The sequence below is a fragment of the Danio rerio genome, chromosome 3 (assembly GCF_052040795.2).
Source record: "Danio rerio strain M-AB ecotype USA chromosome 3, GRCz13ab, whole genome shotgun sequence".
Lineage (NCBI taxonomy): Eukaryota > Metazoa > Chordata > Actinopteri > Cypriniformes > Danionidae > Danio > Danio rerio.
Window position 1 is genome coordinate 34,750,001 of NC_141023.1, and position 15,287 is coordinate 34,765,287.

Below are 15,287 nucleotides of genomic sequence, written 5' to 3' on the forward strand. Positions count from 1 at the left end.
ATTGATCGATTCAACAAAAAGAGGCAATACACGCAAGTAGTGCTAAATATACAAAGGAACTGTTAGTGCTCAGAGAGAGAGTGAAGAGTGTTTCTACAGGTGGTTTGTCAAGCCCACTCACATGTGTGAAGCACACTCCATAAATGCACAATTATTTATCTATTTATTTGTTTGTTTGTTTGTTGTTCACTCATATACAGTGGGTTAATAAGATTTATTTTTTAGTGTTACCCTTGTGTCCAAACACTGTTCCAATCACCCTGACTTATTTATTATTATACACTTTTTTACTGGAAGGCTCTGTTCACAGTGACAGATGGCTGATTCATAAGGTTTGCGAAGTTTTGTCTTTGTTTCTCTCTTTTAGTTTTGATATTTTTACCGTCAGTGATGATAGAACACATCCCTGTTGGCATCTATAGGTGGTGTCTTCTCTACGTAGACATGACTTTTATAAGATGGTTTGATTAGATGTGTATATATTTTATGAAGATGTTTGAAAGGTTTTGTCGCTGTTATGAGCCTCTGAGTGACTGTGAGGACTGGGTTCTGCCACCTGACAGTCAAGCGCAGAGCGTCAGATTAAAGGCAAGATGTTTTGCTCCTCAGTGGACCTTCAGTCAGGACAGATCCACGCGATCACAGTGTCTTTGTCAGAGCTGTCACTGTCTCACTACAGCATTCATTCATGCTTGCAGGGGACACGGAGTTTGAGAAAGGGAATAGGCTGAATGTCAGAAGGACAGATGTCCTTAAAGAGCAACTTTGTTAAAGTCATGCAAATCATAAAGCATGTAAGTTTATTTTGTTTTTATTTATTTATATATTTTTTTGTTTTGTTTTGTTTTGTTTTGTTTTGGCTTAGTTCCTTGTTTATCAGTGGTCGACACAGCAGAATAAACGTCAAACTATTCCGGCATATTTTTTACACAGTGGATGGCCACTGCAACCAAATTTTATTTTATTCTATTTTCATTCATTCATTTTCCATTCGGCTTAGTCGCTTTATTAATAAGGGGTCGCCACAGCGGAATGAACCACCAACTTATCTAGCACATGTTTTATGCAGCGGACTCCCTTCCAGCTGCAACCCATCTCTGGCAAACATCCATACACATTCATTCATATTCATAAACTACGGACAATTTAGCCTACCCAATTCATATTACCACATGTCTTTGGACTGTAGGGGAAACCGTACCACCCGGAGGAAACCCACGCGAACACATGTGAGAACATGCATGCAAAGAACATGCAAACTCCACACAGAAACGTCAACTGACCCTGTCAAGGCTCGAACCAGCGACCTTCTTGCTGTGAGGCGACAGCTCTACCTACTGCGCCACTGCGTTTTATTTGAGTTTTTTTTAATTTTGTTTTGGCTTGGTGTCTTATTTATCAGTGGTTGCCACAGCAGACTAAACCTTCAACTATTCCTTCAAATGTTTTGCACAGTGGATGCCCTTCCAGCTGCAACCCAGCACTGGAAATTATTTTATTATTATTATTATTATTATTATTATTATTATTAATCTTTTTATTTATTTGTTTTTGCAGTAGTGCAAATGCTATCCAGTCACACACTTCAAAATGTTTTTAAATCCCCAACCGAATATTGTCTTTTTATTTTATTTTATTTTATTTTATTTTATTTTATTTTATTTTATTTTATTTTATTTTATTTTATTTATTCATTTATTTATTTTATTTAATTAATTAATTAATTAATTAATTCATACATTTTTTTTTCCATTTTCCATTCCATACATTCCCATTGATGTGCAGCATATCTTCAATCAGGCAGCCCTATTCAAGTTCAGCAGCAGAAAACAAATATCCCCAAAACTACAAAACATTACTGAAAAACAAACAAACAAACAAACAAACACACCAACAAAAAATCTAAACACGATTCAAATTATAATCAGCTCTTAAATCATTACAATTATTCATAAAAACACAGACTTGTACTAAATTCTACAAGTAATTGTACATTATTTACAAGTAAATGAGGGTACAGATTACACATATAATGAACCATGAATCTCTTATGGAGCACAGACAGTAAAAGCTGATCTATGGATAAAAAAGTGCTATGTTAATTAAAAGTGTTGGGTGATCTTGTATTATAGATACGACTACAACATGTCAGCGTGCTTTATATATATGTATTAATGTATCACATCACCTTCCATATTTGAAAAATTATCATTCTGTCATTCTCTTGCTCTTTCTAATTTCTCTGAATGTTATAAAGGCGCTCACACAAACTATAAAGCCTTTGGAGGTCTAGATGTGGAAAGAGGCAGAGTGAGGGGGGGGGGGGGGGGCACTGCAGCCATGACTCATCTCCACTCAAAAACACACACACACATGCAGACACAGACATGCAGACACAGGGACTCACTCATGCACCCACACACATATGCATTCACACTCACTCATGCACCCACACACATTCACTCACCTATCCTCATATACACACAGACAGAGACATACACACAGCCTCCTAGCACATCAGTAGCAATAAAAGGAGGTGCAAACCCAACGTGCGTTCAGTGGTGGGTCTGTTGATTTTTGAACACGGGGACGGTCCGCTCACAGCATTAAACAGGAAGCTGATTTTCTGCTATCTGTAAGCGCAGATGTTAGTCGAGCTAAATGTGAGACGGGGTATCATGCTGTCCCTCAGATGCCTGAAAGCTGTTTGGGGGAGACTCAAAGCGGCTGGATTCCTCTCCACACATGATCATAGTCAAGGTCGTCCCCGTTGAGAGTCAAACTGTAAGCGTATGAATGGTTTAAATGAGCTGAGGTAATTTCATGAAATGTGTCGATTTAGGTGTAGTTCCTATAGCGGGCAGCGGGAGCAGGGTTTAACATTTCTGTTGCTGCTCTCATCTGACTGTGTCTTATTTTCTGTCTGTCAAACTCATGCATGCAGGTTTAAGCTGCTCAGTCAGGAAGAGGGCGAGTATTTCAATGTACCTGTCCCACCTGAGGGAGAAGAGGGCAACGAGGAACTCCGACAGAAGTTTGAGGTGAGCACTTGTGTGTTTGTTCACCAGCGTTTCTGTTGTGAGTTTACCTATGTTTTCATTCCTGCTTGAAGTCAAACCTTAAGGTCTAGAAGCAACATGTGTAGGAACCAACACAATTTATTGCATTTCATAAACAGATCTGTGTCTTGGGAACAGTTTGGCTTTGTTTTATATTTTTTTGCTTGTTTGTTTCTTCCCATTTGAGCCCGTAAAGGCCTTTTTTTATTCATTCAATCATTTTCCTTCGACTTATGCCGAGTTCAGACTGCATGCATTTCAAAGTGGTCGTGTCACAGATGTTTTCACACTGCATGACATTGTATGACTTTACAATAGGAAGAATCGCAGACAAGTTTGTCCAAATCACGTTTCACAGCCAAAAACACATAGTATATCTTTTGTTTTGTTAACTACATGGCGAGAAAGAAGCCTTTAATGGGGTAGAAAATGTACAAAATCGCTCACCTGGGTTTGAAGGGAATTCGCAATTTCTCCTCAACTTTCTTTTTTAACTGTCTGTAAGAAACGTCAAACAGACACGGTTCTCCTGTCAAACCTACACTAGTTTTTCCTCCATTTCTTGGGTCCAAATAAACCGAAAACAAGCTCTTTTAACTTCTACCTCCACCTCCCGCTGGTCTGCAGGTACACACACACGTGAATGCAGCTCTCTCAGGTGATCGCCAATGTTATTTTTAGTCAAAACTCATTTCACAAGGCATTATTTGAATCGTCGACAGCTCCAGATATTTAGCACGGCAAATATCTCACAGGCATCGGCGACTCATTGGCGATTCTCTCAGATCCCGTCTTTGATAGTTCATACTGTGTGATTGTCACTCACGTGCACGAGCGCCGATTTACCTGTGATTTCAGGCATTTGTCGCCAATTTCTCAAAACATGTCGACGAGTCAAAATCAGGGCTAAATTCATGCAGTCTGAACTAGGCATTAGTCATCCGGGAGTCACCACAGTGGAATGAATCACCAACTATTCCAGTATATGTTTTATGCAGCGGATGCCCTTCCAGTCACAACCCATTATTCTAAAAAACCCATACACTCTCAAAATCAAACACACACACACACACACACACACACACACACTCAAATTCACACACACACTCATACACTACTGTCAATTTAGATCATCCAGTTAGATGACACATTGGGAGAACATGCAATTGGTCGGTTTTATTATTGTTTTTGTTTGTTTTGTTTTTGCTAAAAATCCACCACAATTTCAGTTCAAATTTTTTTAGTTTTTCTTGTGACTGAGCCAGGAACATTTCTATTTGGTTTATTTTGTTTGCTTGGCATTATTATGTTTTTTGTTTGGTTTTTTAGTTGTTTCTTTTCTGTTTTTTTATGTTATGCGTTTATTATTATTATTATTATTATTATTATTATTATTATTATTATTATTATTATTATTATTATTATTATTATTATTATTATTATTATTATTATAAGGGTTCAACATTAAGGACATTTTCTACTGGCCAGACTTGGCCAGTGGTTCAGAATTTTACTTGCCCTGCCAAAATTTTCACTGGCCCCACCAAAATAATTAAATAATTAATTACTTAATTAAATAAATAAATAAATAAATAAATATTTCTTAGCCACATATTTTAAATAATGTCAAAAATAATGTCTGTGAATCTAGAATTTAAATATTTTAAAAATGTTAAAATATTTTGCAGTAAAATATAGCAGTATGAAAATTGTGCAGGTATTTTATTGCAAAGCAAAAGATAGCATAATTTTTTTTTTCGTCGTGTTGTACCCATGTAAATATCAGTTTTCACAGCGTTAGAAACAGATGTTTTCTTTGAACTTTATAATTTGATGTTGCCGTATCTTCACTGTACTGGTTTTTGCCAGGTCGTGGAAAAAAATAACATGCTCACAACATCCAATCAGATAAAAGGAACCAAAAAGCAATATGGTGTTTACGACTTCACAGAAAATGTAGCATTCAACGACTTAAAAGCACAAATTGTTTCTTGATTCTAAGACTGTATTTGCACGCAATTGACAAATAGTCGCAGACAAATAAAAAAGGCAGCATTGGCCTGATTGGGCCAGTAACGATTCTCTCTACTGTTCTGAACATCTCTCACGCTGGCCCCGGGCCATTGGATAGTCCTTATTGTTGAGCCCTGATTATTATTATTATTATTATTATTATTAATTTTATTATTATTATCATATATCATATCATATTATAGTTATATCATAGAATTCCCCTAGTTTAGTCACTTACGGAGTGTTGAGGCCTTTTGTTTTGTAGTGTCTTGTCTTTTTTTTTTTGCTTGGTTAAATATTTGTTTTTTGTTGGTCTTTTTTTTCTTTTTCTTTATTTGTTTGGTTTGGTTTTTTTTGTCTTTTTTGTTCTTATAGCAAGAAATACTGTTTTAAAATTCTAAAGCATTTTATTTTTATTACATTGTAGTGTGTGTGTTATTTGTTTGTTATGTTGTCTATAATTACTGTCTTTATGGATGGGAGTGTTACTAAACATAATGGAGTCTAAGCGTAGTAGGAGAGAAGTTTCTCTCTTGCTATATTTAGTAGGGGTGTAATGGATCATAACCAACAGTTCAGAACGCACGTGACCCGCGGTTTAGTAACTTTTGAATTCGTAGGATCCAACATTTATAACAATTGCAGAGAGATTGCCTCCTGCGTCAGTTAAATCCTGTGTATGAAAACATTTTGGCTTCGCTGTGAAATATAAAGAAGACAGAAAAAGTTTTGGTACTTACCTAAATGCTTTCCTAGGTTATTAATTAAAGCTGTTTTCTGTCATTGTTTGTTTAGCTTGCATTAATGCATTTAGTGTAAAGCGCACATTTAAACATTAAAAAATTGTGATCTCAATTCAAACCCGCACAACATGAATGATAAATAATGCTGATTTGCATAAGTTTATTCATCCTTCGAAGCGCTGCATTCAAATCTGCATTTGATCAAGAGAGATTCAGTTTTTACACTTTCAGTTAGTTACAAACAGTTAAATGACACAGACGTTCTGGGAGAACAGTTTATAGTTCAGATATAAACACTGATGTTTATGGTTAAGAAGATTAAATTCACAGTTTACTGAAACTTGGCGCTGGTGAATGTTGTAGCATTTTAGCAAACATTTAATTACATTGTGTAACCAATGGGTGGTGACAAACAGCCATCAAAATGATGTCATTAAATAGGTTTTCAAAACTGATCCACCTATAATGAAGCATGAAGTTTTATATGTGTATTCATTCATTCATTTTCTTGTCGGCTTAGTCCCTTTATTAATCCGGGGTCGCCACAGCGGAATGAACCGCCAACTTATCCAGCAAGTTTTTACGCAGCGGATGCCCTTCCAGCCACAACCCATCTATGGGAAACATCCACACACACATTCACACACACACACACACACACACTCATATACTACGGACAATTTAGCCTACCCAATTGACCTGTACTGTATGTCTTTGGACTGTGGGGGAAACCGGAGCACCCGGAGGAAACCCACGCGAAGGTAGGGAGAACATTGTGAAGTTTAAACATTCAAACTTCACACAGAAACGCCAACTGAGCCGAGGTTCGAACCCAGCGACCTTCTTGCTGTGAGGCGACAGCACTACCTACTGCGCCACTGCCTCGCCCATATGTGAATTGTTAAATCATAAATTGAAAATAAATATGATATGTTGTAAAAAATGTTATATTTCTATATTTTGCATTATCAGCGACAGTAGCAAAGATCATTTTTCATGTCGAATATATTCCTTTTTTTTCAACTGGTTCTTTCTTGATTTTTTTTCTATTAAAATTACTGGTTCTAAATTCTGTTTGATAAAATCAATCGTTTTTGCAGGAATATTTCTGTATAAATCAAAAGCACATGACATTTGTTCAATTCAATTCACCTTTATTTGTATAGCGCTTTTACAATGTAGATTGTGTCAGCAGCTTCACATAAAAGATCATAGTAAATTGAAACAGTGTTCTCCTTTTTTGCTGATCCGGAAAATGGTTAGATCCATGACTCAAAAACTGTAGTGTGGTCCGAACGGTGAGATTTGTGATCTCACACCACTAATATTTAGACTCCATTTTGTTTAGTCAATGTAAAAGAAGAAAGTAATGAGAAAAGAATAAGGTTGTTCAGCTAGAAAAAAACAAACATATTTAAAAAAGTGATTATGAAGAATGTTTTCTTTATCAGGAATAACTTGTTTGAATCACGACTTGTAAAACTATGTAGAGTGTAAAAAAAGAAGTACTGTTTGACCCACTGTTAATTTCATGTTGAATTTGAGTCTCTCAACTGTCTGTGAGCACTATGTTGGAAAGAGCGTGAGAGAGGTCTTTGTGCAGGAAGCCTATCACTCACTGAAAAAATCTGGCATAAATAACACATTGGCAAATCTCAACTTCCTCCTGAAGTAATCACACTCACATTAATCTGCATTCTGCTCCTCATGTCCTAATCTAAATGCAGAATAGAATTACCAGCAAGAAGCTCCTGATCTCTGTGCTTTTTTCATCATCAATTGATATAGTGATGTTTTTAAAGTCCTCTTTCCCCTGGTTTGTGATCGGAGAGCAAATAGTGCTTGGTAGTTCAGCCGTGTTTCACACTAAGTTGATAGGTGAAAATGGTCTCGACAGTCAGTTTGTGCCTTTTGGTGCGTGAATGTAATGTGGGTGACATGTATGTTGGGTACATGTGTGTGTGTGTGTGTGTGTTTGAAGGGGCATGGACTGTGCAGGTCTCTGCATAATTCAGACGTCCCGCGAGCAAACCCAGCTGTGGACCTAGTGCATGATGGTATTATTTATGAACAGCCCAGTGCGAGGTTGTGCACTGTGTGCATGTGTGTGTGTCTGAGCTGGCAGTTTTCCTACACTAGTGTGATGCATTATGCAAAATGTGAGAAATGGTCAATCTGTAGCTCATATGATGGGCTGGCAAGGCGCAAACCATGGAGGAGAAACCTCTGGACTCTTATTAACTCGTTAATTCTTTTTTTATATAATAGTATTATTTAAACAATTTTGACATTGCAGTTATAATAATAATAATAATTATTATTATTATTATTATTAATAATATTTTAAATATAATAATAATAATACTACTAATATTATGAACAGTACTATAAAAAAGTTATACGATTGATAATGCAATGAAATAATAAACTGGAATTATTTCACTGTGTAATTTTATGTAGTTATAATAATAATATTAATAATAATAATAATAATAATAATATCAATAATAATAACAACAATAATAATAATAATAATAATAATAATTATTATTATTATTATTATTATTATTATTATTATTATTATTAAAGGTAGTATTAGTATCCGTAATAATAATAATAATAATAATAATAATTATTATTATTTTAACAATAATGTATATAGTAACTACAGGTTATAAGAATTTAATAAATGAAGACTCTTAATTTAGCTAGTGAATGGATACACTAATATAGTAATTAGGGCTATAAAATTTTGGGGAAAATATAATAGCGATTTTATGTTTATTTATTTTTTGTTGAAGGATATTTCTATTTGATTTACAATTTTATTTTGTAGTGAAGCATCAGCTCAATAGTCTGTAAGTCGTGACAACAATTCTGCGACAACTTTTGAAAATGACCTGTTTTTGTTCAGTGTCTGAACCAAAATATTCCCAAATTACAAATGCTGTTTTTTTATATTAATTTTTCCATTAATGCTTCTGAAGCAGCTGGTGCCGTTATCCCACTTGTCAGCGTTTACCTGTTTGTTTGTTTGTTTGTTTGTTTGTTTGTTTTATTGTATGGGTAGTTCGATTACACAATTTTGATAGGGAAGAGCCTAATAATGGCATTACTTTCACAGTAAAATACTGTACGTAAAATCACAGCAGTATGAGGTTGTTGACAGTAATTTTGTTATGATTACCAGCGATCGAGCGGCTGATTCATCTCTCTGAGTCTAATCAAAGGAGGCTAGTGTGTGTGTGGTGCCTGACGCACCTTGTAGTACATATGGAGGCAGGATTGTAGTCCATGTAAATGTGAATCATAACAAATTTACTGTGATTTTGTTACATTAAATTACTGTGAAATTACATCCATTCAGTGTAACTTCACAGCGGATAGTAAAGTCCATTACTGTGATTTCACAGTATTATCTTGTAGAATATCTATGCTTTATTGTGAAACAGACTTTCTCAGGCTACTCATTCTGACATTTACCCCGACTTTGAAATCATTTGGGGTGTTTAACAGTGTTTGGTTTCATAAATCAATTAATTTTGTTCCAGTTTATTATGTTTTTGGCTAAGCACAAAAATATGTTCATTAAAAATTATTTCATATTTCCATGTTACCTTATAAAAATAAATAAAGGTGCAGTGCACCCAAAAATTAAAATGTACTATGACATTCATGTTGTTTCAAAACAGAATGATTTTCTTTCACATTATTTTTGAAGATGGAACCAAATTGTTTTTGTAACTGCAAAAATATTCTGTTATTTCTAAATATCAAAAAAGTGCCAATACTAGCATAACAGTTAATTTGTATTAATCTATGATAAATGAAATAAAGAGTTTGAATTTCTATAACTAACATGTAAAAGATATAGTCCTTTTTACAGTAATTTGCTGTAATTATGCTACCCGCCTTAATTTCACAACAAAATTATGAATGCAACACATTACTGTAAAATTTTACAGTTAAATCATGTGAGGTGATACTAATGTAATTTTCTGTGAAAAATTACAGTAACGTTGTGAAAATCTGGATTTTCTTTTACAGTGTTGTCAAAAATGTGCAATAAGGACCATCAAATAGTAATAATAATACTATAATAATAATAATTATAATTATAATAATTATAACAATAATAATAATAATAATGGATCTTGAAAGGCAGCACAATGTAGTCCTCAATGCTTTAAAGCTCTGACTCTGTTGGCAGCTCACTGGCTTTGGAGCAATTCTCGAAGATTAGCATCACATCTGGTGTCTTGTTCAGATCTCAGCTCTTCGATTGTTGCTGGCTGGATATGAATGACCCTGCATTCCCAGCAAGTGTTTGTGAAGGGAAGATGCAGGCTGTATTTGAAGGATGTAGAAAAGGCTAGCGAGTCCATTGCTCTCGATGAGGTCTGTGTGGTCAGAGCAGATGAAAGACTGGCCTGTTGGTGCTCATATTGAGCTCATTAAAGGGGACATATTATGCAAATTCCGCTTTTATAAGGTGCTTGAACACAGATGTATTTCCCTGAGTGAGCAGCAGCAGTTCTCCATTTCTGTTTACTCGCTGTTAACAGCAGGACGTTTACAGTGTCTGCCAAAAAACATTATAAATGCTGTTGTTGGAGGTGCCAATGAACATAAGAGTCTCTATAGACTCCTGACATCAGTGTTAACCAGGGCATTGTGGCGAAATTTCATTTGTGAATGAAATGTAACAAAGAATGTCAGTAAAGCACCACATATTTGGCCAAAATCAATGAGTGTCAGTCTAAAGAATGGGTCACTATCACCATTTTAACTTCCTGGATAAGTATATCATATTTTGAGAATGTTTCCAAATGCATGATGGCCGAGAGCTTAACACACTGCCATTTAAGAAAGCTCATGCAATTACAAAAAAATCCCCAGCAAATTAAGAAAAAACTCAAAAACTTGACTGACCCGGCTATTTCAGCTATTTTTAACAAGGCTAAAAATATACAAAAGACAAGGGAATTGTGTAATTAATATGTTAAACTAAACAAAAAAAAAACTTGTCAATGTAATTCAGAAATGCAGGTTTATTGTGCACTCTATTGTCAAGTATATTTGTAAATATGGGAGAAATATACTAATAGTTTAATGTTTACATGCAAAGGCCTGAATATAGGTACAGGGCTGTTCAGATAGTGCGTCTTTTGCATGCGCAAGTTCTTGTGCATGTAAATAGGGAGTGACGCTCATGCATTATTCTAAGTGCACGTAGATGAAAACATCTCGACTTATCCAAATTCTTCAAGTGCACAGTGAGTCATGTGACTAGAACTAACAAATCAGCTTCATGCTTGGTCTTGAATATACACAATTGAGTAGACTAGAATAGACTAAGAGTAAGAGTAGACTAATTACCTAAATGCATATGCAGCGCAAGCAAACATTACAATGTTATTTAGTTTATATAAAGGAAACGTATCAGAGCTGCAGCAGTGGTTCGCAAATGCAAAGCATGTTGAAAATGGTGAAGGAAGTACCGCGCCACAGGATTTTAGATGCTACATGTCAACAGTCCCTTATTCTTATCAATCTAAGTCTATGAGTTTAACACTAGAACTAAAGGGGCATTCATTTAATGTTTTAAAATTTAGCAATTTACCTACTTTGTTTTTAATTAAAATCCATATAACTATAAGACCATGGCTTTTTCTAAATGTGTGTAAAAATAATTCTAACATACTAGTTATATTATTCAAATTATGAAGTAAGAGTTCTGAGTATTTTTAGCGTGTTTCAGTGTCTTCTACATTTCCCCTTGACTTTAAATATGTGTGCTTCTGTGGCCTAGCAACTTTCTGGTAACAGAAATATAGCTTTATGATTGTAAAACACCTTTAGTTCATAACTTTTGCATGTCTTTTAAAAATGCATCATCATATTTACTGCAGTGAGCTCACCTGCTTGCAGGACAAAGTGATGTGTGCACCTTTTGGGGAGGTCTAGTAACTCATTCACAATTATAGGCTATATTACAAAACAGGTCTGTATTTTGAGGGGAATGAACTCATAAAATATGATGCCAGGCATTTGAAGTTAAAGTCTAAAATAGCAATAGAAGTTTCATATGTAAATAAGAAATGACAAAACTTCAATTCTGTACTAAATGGTCAGAATGACCTATGTGGCTGTCTTAATAGTATTCTGGTACAGTAGTTTCAGTGTTATCAAGAAATACACTAACCATTTAGAAATATCCTGTTTCAGTCTAGAAGTTTCAGCTTTTCAACCTTTACTCTTCATCATTGGGCTCTATTTCTACGATCTTGTCTAAAGTGCAGGGCGCACTTATGGGTGTGCATAACGTCATTAAGCCAATCAGCGTCTCATCTCCCATTCCATTTAAGTCAGTTGGAGTCAGTTGTGTTGTCACTGACATTTAAGTCAGTTTGAGTCAGTTGTGTTGCGCTGTGATGCGTTCGCTATGTACATGGTGGACTTTGTAAGTGGAAAAATGAATGCTTCACTAGCGAGAAAATAGTCTGCAGTGAGGATAAAGAACAAGATTCCTCTATTCGGCCTCTTCACTTTCTCTTTACTTTTTTCTTTCATGGAATAAGGAAACGATGTTGCATGAACTCCACTGAAGACATCCATTAGCCTACACATATATGATTTTTATTTGTTAAGCGCAAAGATTGTTTTCAAAACTATTTTTAAATTCACTTCTAATTTACAGCAAACAAATAAATGAACAATAATAATGAACTGTGGTTAAAAAACTGAGTTATATCCAAACAAATGTCCTATTCTTATGCCTCATATGGTCCATAACCCAACAGATGGACAAATCTAAACTTGTTTTTAGTAAAACAAATATAAATATGCATATAATAAATAATACTACTACTAATAATAAAATTTTACTAAAGCAAACTGTCATGCACAAACTGGAAAAAACCCTTCGAGATGAAGAAGGCACGGAGGCAGTGGTTTTTATATTTCTGTAGAAATTAATCATTTTTGTAACATTTTAATCCTTTAGTTTTTTCATTTGTAAAGCTTTTAGATAGTCTATTTTGCAGTCTATTTTTGCTCCTCAAAATAGCAGCGTGTTAACAAAGTGCCTCAATACACCTTCATTCTAGACGGCCACATCTATGAGTCCACAAAGTGGTGCAAATGGTTTTACTATTTAACCAACGTGGCTCAAAATGGGAAAATTAGGGTTACGCTGGTCTAAAAATAGCAACAAATCGCACCAAACACGTCTTGCACCTTACTGTGCCAGGTGTATAGGGCCCATTGTCTGACATGGTATGAAAATGTAGAGCTGCATGTTACCCTCTTATGGAAAATAACAGCACATGCATTTAAAGAGAAATAGATTGTTTTTTATTGACATATAGTCATTTCGTCACCTTAAAATTATAATTATAATCTATCTGACATTTTTTGTCAAAATTGAGTTTTTGTCATATTCTTATTAAACTTATTTACATAATACAATGTTTTTTATAAGTTGTTTACATTTGAAGATTTTTTTATTAAAAAAAAAACAAACGTTATACACATACTGTCTGCTATATGGAATGCAAAAACTTTAAAGGTCAAGATCTCAAAATCACTCAGAATGCAGATAGAACCTTATAATTCCAAGGTGTTGATTTGCTGACATCTTTCAAACAGGGTATTTGATCGGTGAGGTATTTTGAGCTGAAATTTCACAGACACATTCTGGGTCTACTAGAGATTTATTTGGGAACTTATAAATAGGGGCGTAATATGTCTCCTTTAAGGCCGAATATGTTTCCGTCTTTAACTGCCAGTGGCTTCACTTGTATGCACAGACTGACCAGCAAAACCTCGCTTTCCTGTTCCTGTTCATGTAGGAGCAGAACACACACTTCACATGATGCTCAGAGCTGCAGCTTCACATCAGCTTCTGTTCCTGCGTCGTGAGTTATAGCCAGATTTGGCTCAGCATGAAAACAGAGAAAGGGAAATGACTCATTATCTCACATTCATTTTGGATCAACTCAAGTTTTATATGGATACCAACGTCTCAATGGGCTCGACTTGCCCACGGGTCAATGACGTGACACTGTTTTGTATTTTTTAATCAGAATCCATCGCATTACTCAAAAATGAAATGTTACATAAACGGTTTAAAACTGCTCTTGCAAAGCTGAACACTGCTTAAAGGAATATTTTGTAAAAAAAAAAAAAAAAGATAATTTGCGGTTAATTTGTCAGGCCATCTAAAATCCAAGTAACTTTTTCTTTTCTACAGCATTAAAGATGTGTTTTTTTTTACCTGCTTAATGTTTACTAATGAGTTCAGACCACATGATTTTAGCCCCAATTTTGACAGGTTTTGAGAAATCACAGACAAATGCCTGAAATCGCAGGCAAATCAGTGCTCGTTCACATGAGTAGCAATCACACAGTGTGAACTGTCAAAGACGCGATAGAATTGTAGATGAGTCGCTGACACCCGTCAGATATTTAGAACACTGATTATCTGGAGCCGTCAGCGATTCAAATCATGCCTTGTGAAATGTGTTCTGACTGAAAATAACATTGACGATTACCTACAGCCAATGAGTGAGCAGCATCCACTAATATGGGTACCTTTAGGCCAGCGGGAAGTTGGGGAGAAGTTAAAAGAGCTTCTTTTCAGTTTATTGGGACCCTAGAAATGAAGGAAAAACTTGTGTGAATTTGGCAGAAGCACTCGTGTCTGTTTGACGTCTCATCTGAGCAATATCACAACCGGGATGAAAAAGAAAAAGGTTTGAGAGAAATTTCTAATTCCTTTCAAAAGTCAGTTGAGCAAAATAAGTACATTTTCTACCCCACTAAAGGCTTCTTTCCCATTATGTAGTTAGTAATAAAATATATACGTGACATTGCGAAGTTTCCATGTCACTTCTTGTGTGTGTTTGGTTGTAAGATGTAGTTTGCAGACTGAGACAACATTGTCAGCGATTCTTCCTATTATAAAGTTATGCAGTGTGAAACCCCGTCACCAATCTAACTTTTCAGTGTAAACACACCGACAGAACACTATCCCAGAAAGTCATGCAGTGTGAAAACACCTGTGACACGGCTACTTTGAAAATCATGCGGTCTGAATTTGAAATAATGAGAGAAGTCTTACCTACTTTATTTTATACAGTTTTTTTACACATTTGTTACAAACATAAACAACAATGCAGTGACCTGTTTGTTATAATGCCTATTGAAGCAACTTTTTATTTTTGGAGGTCAAAATTATGATAATAGCTTATATTATGATAAAAGCTTCAGCAATTATTGGAACAAAACAATCTGATACAATCTTAAGCCTTCGCTGAGGTCTTGTAAAGCAAAATGATGAGCAAGAAACTGAGCATTATTAGCATTATTACATACTGTCAGCTCATGTTCATTCATTCATTTAATCATTTATTTATTTTACTTTGACTTTTTATCAGGGGTCACCACAGCAGAATGAACCACCAACTAA

General features: G+C 35.1%; 1 protein-coding gene across 2 annotated transcripts in view; it reads left to right on the plus strand.

The window, feature by feature from the left end:
- prkcbb (protein kinase C, beta b) overlaps window positions 1-15,287 on the plus strand; it is a 269,116-nt gene that overhangs the window by 143,763 nt on the left and 110,066 nt on the right. For both annotated transcript variants that reach the window (NM_200978.1, XM_087242368.1), the window contains 1 exon segment: window positions 2,945-3,041. In NM_200978.1, coding sequence (NP_957272.1) covers window positions 2,945-3,041 — 97 coding nt within the window.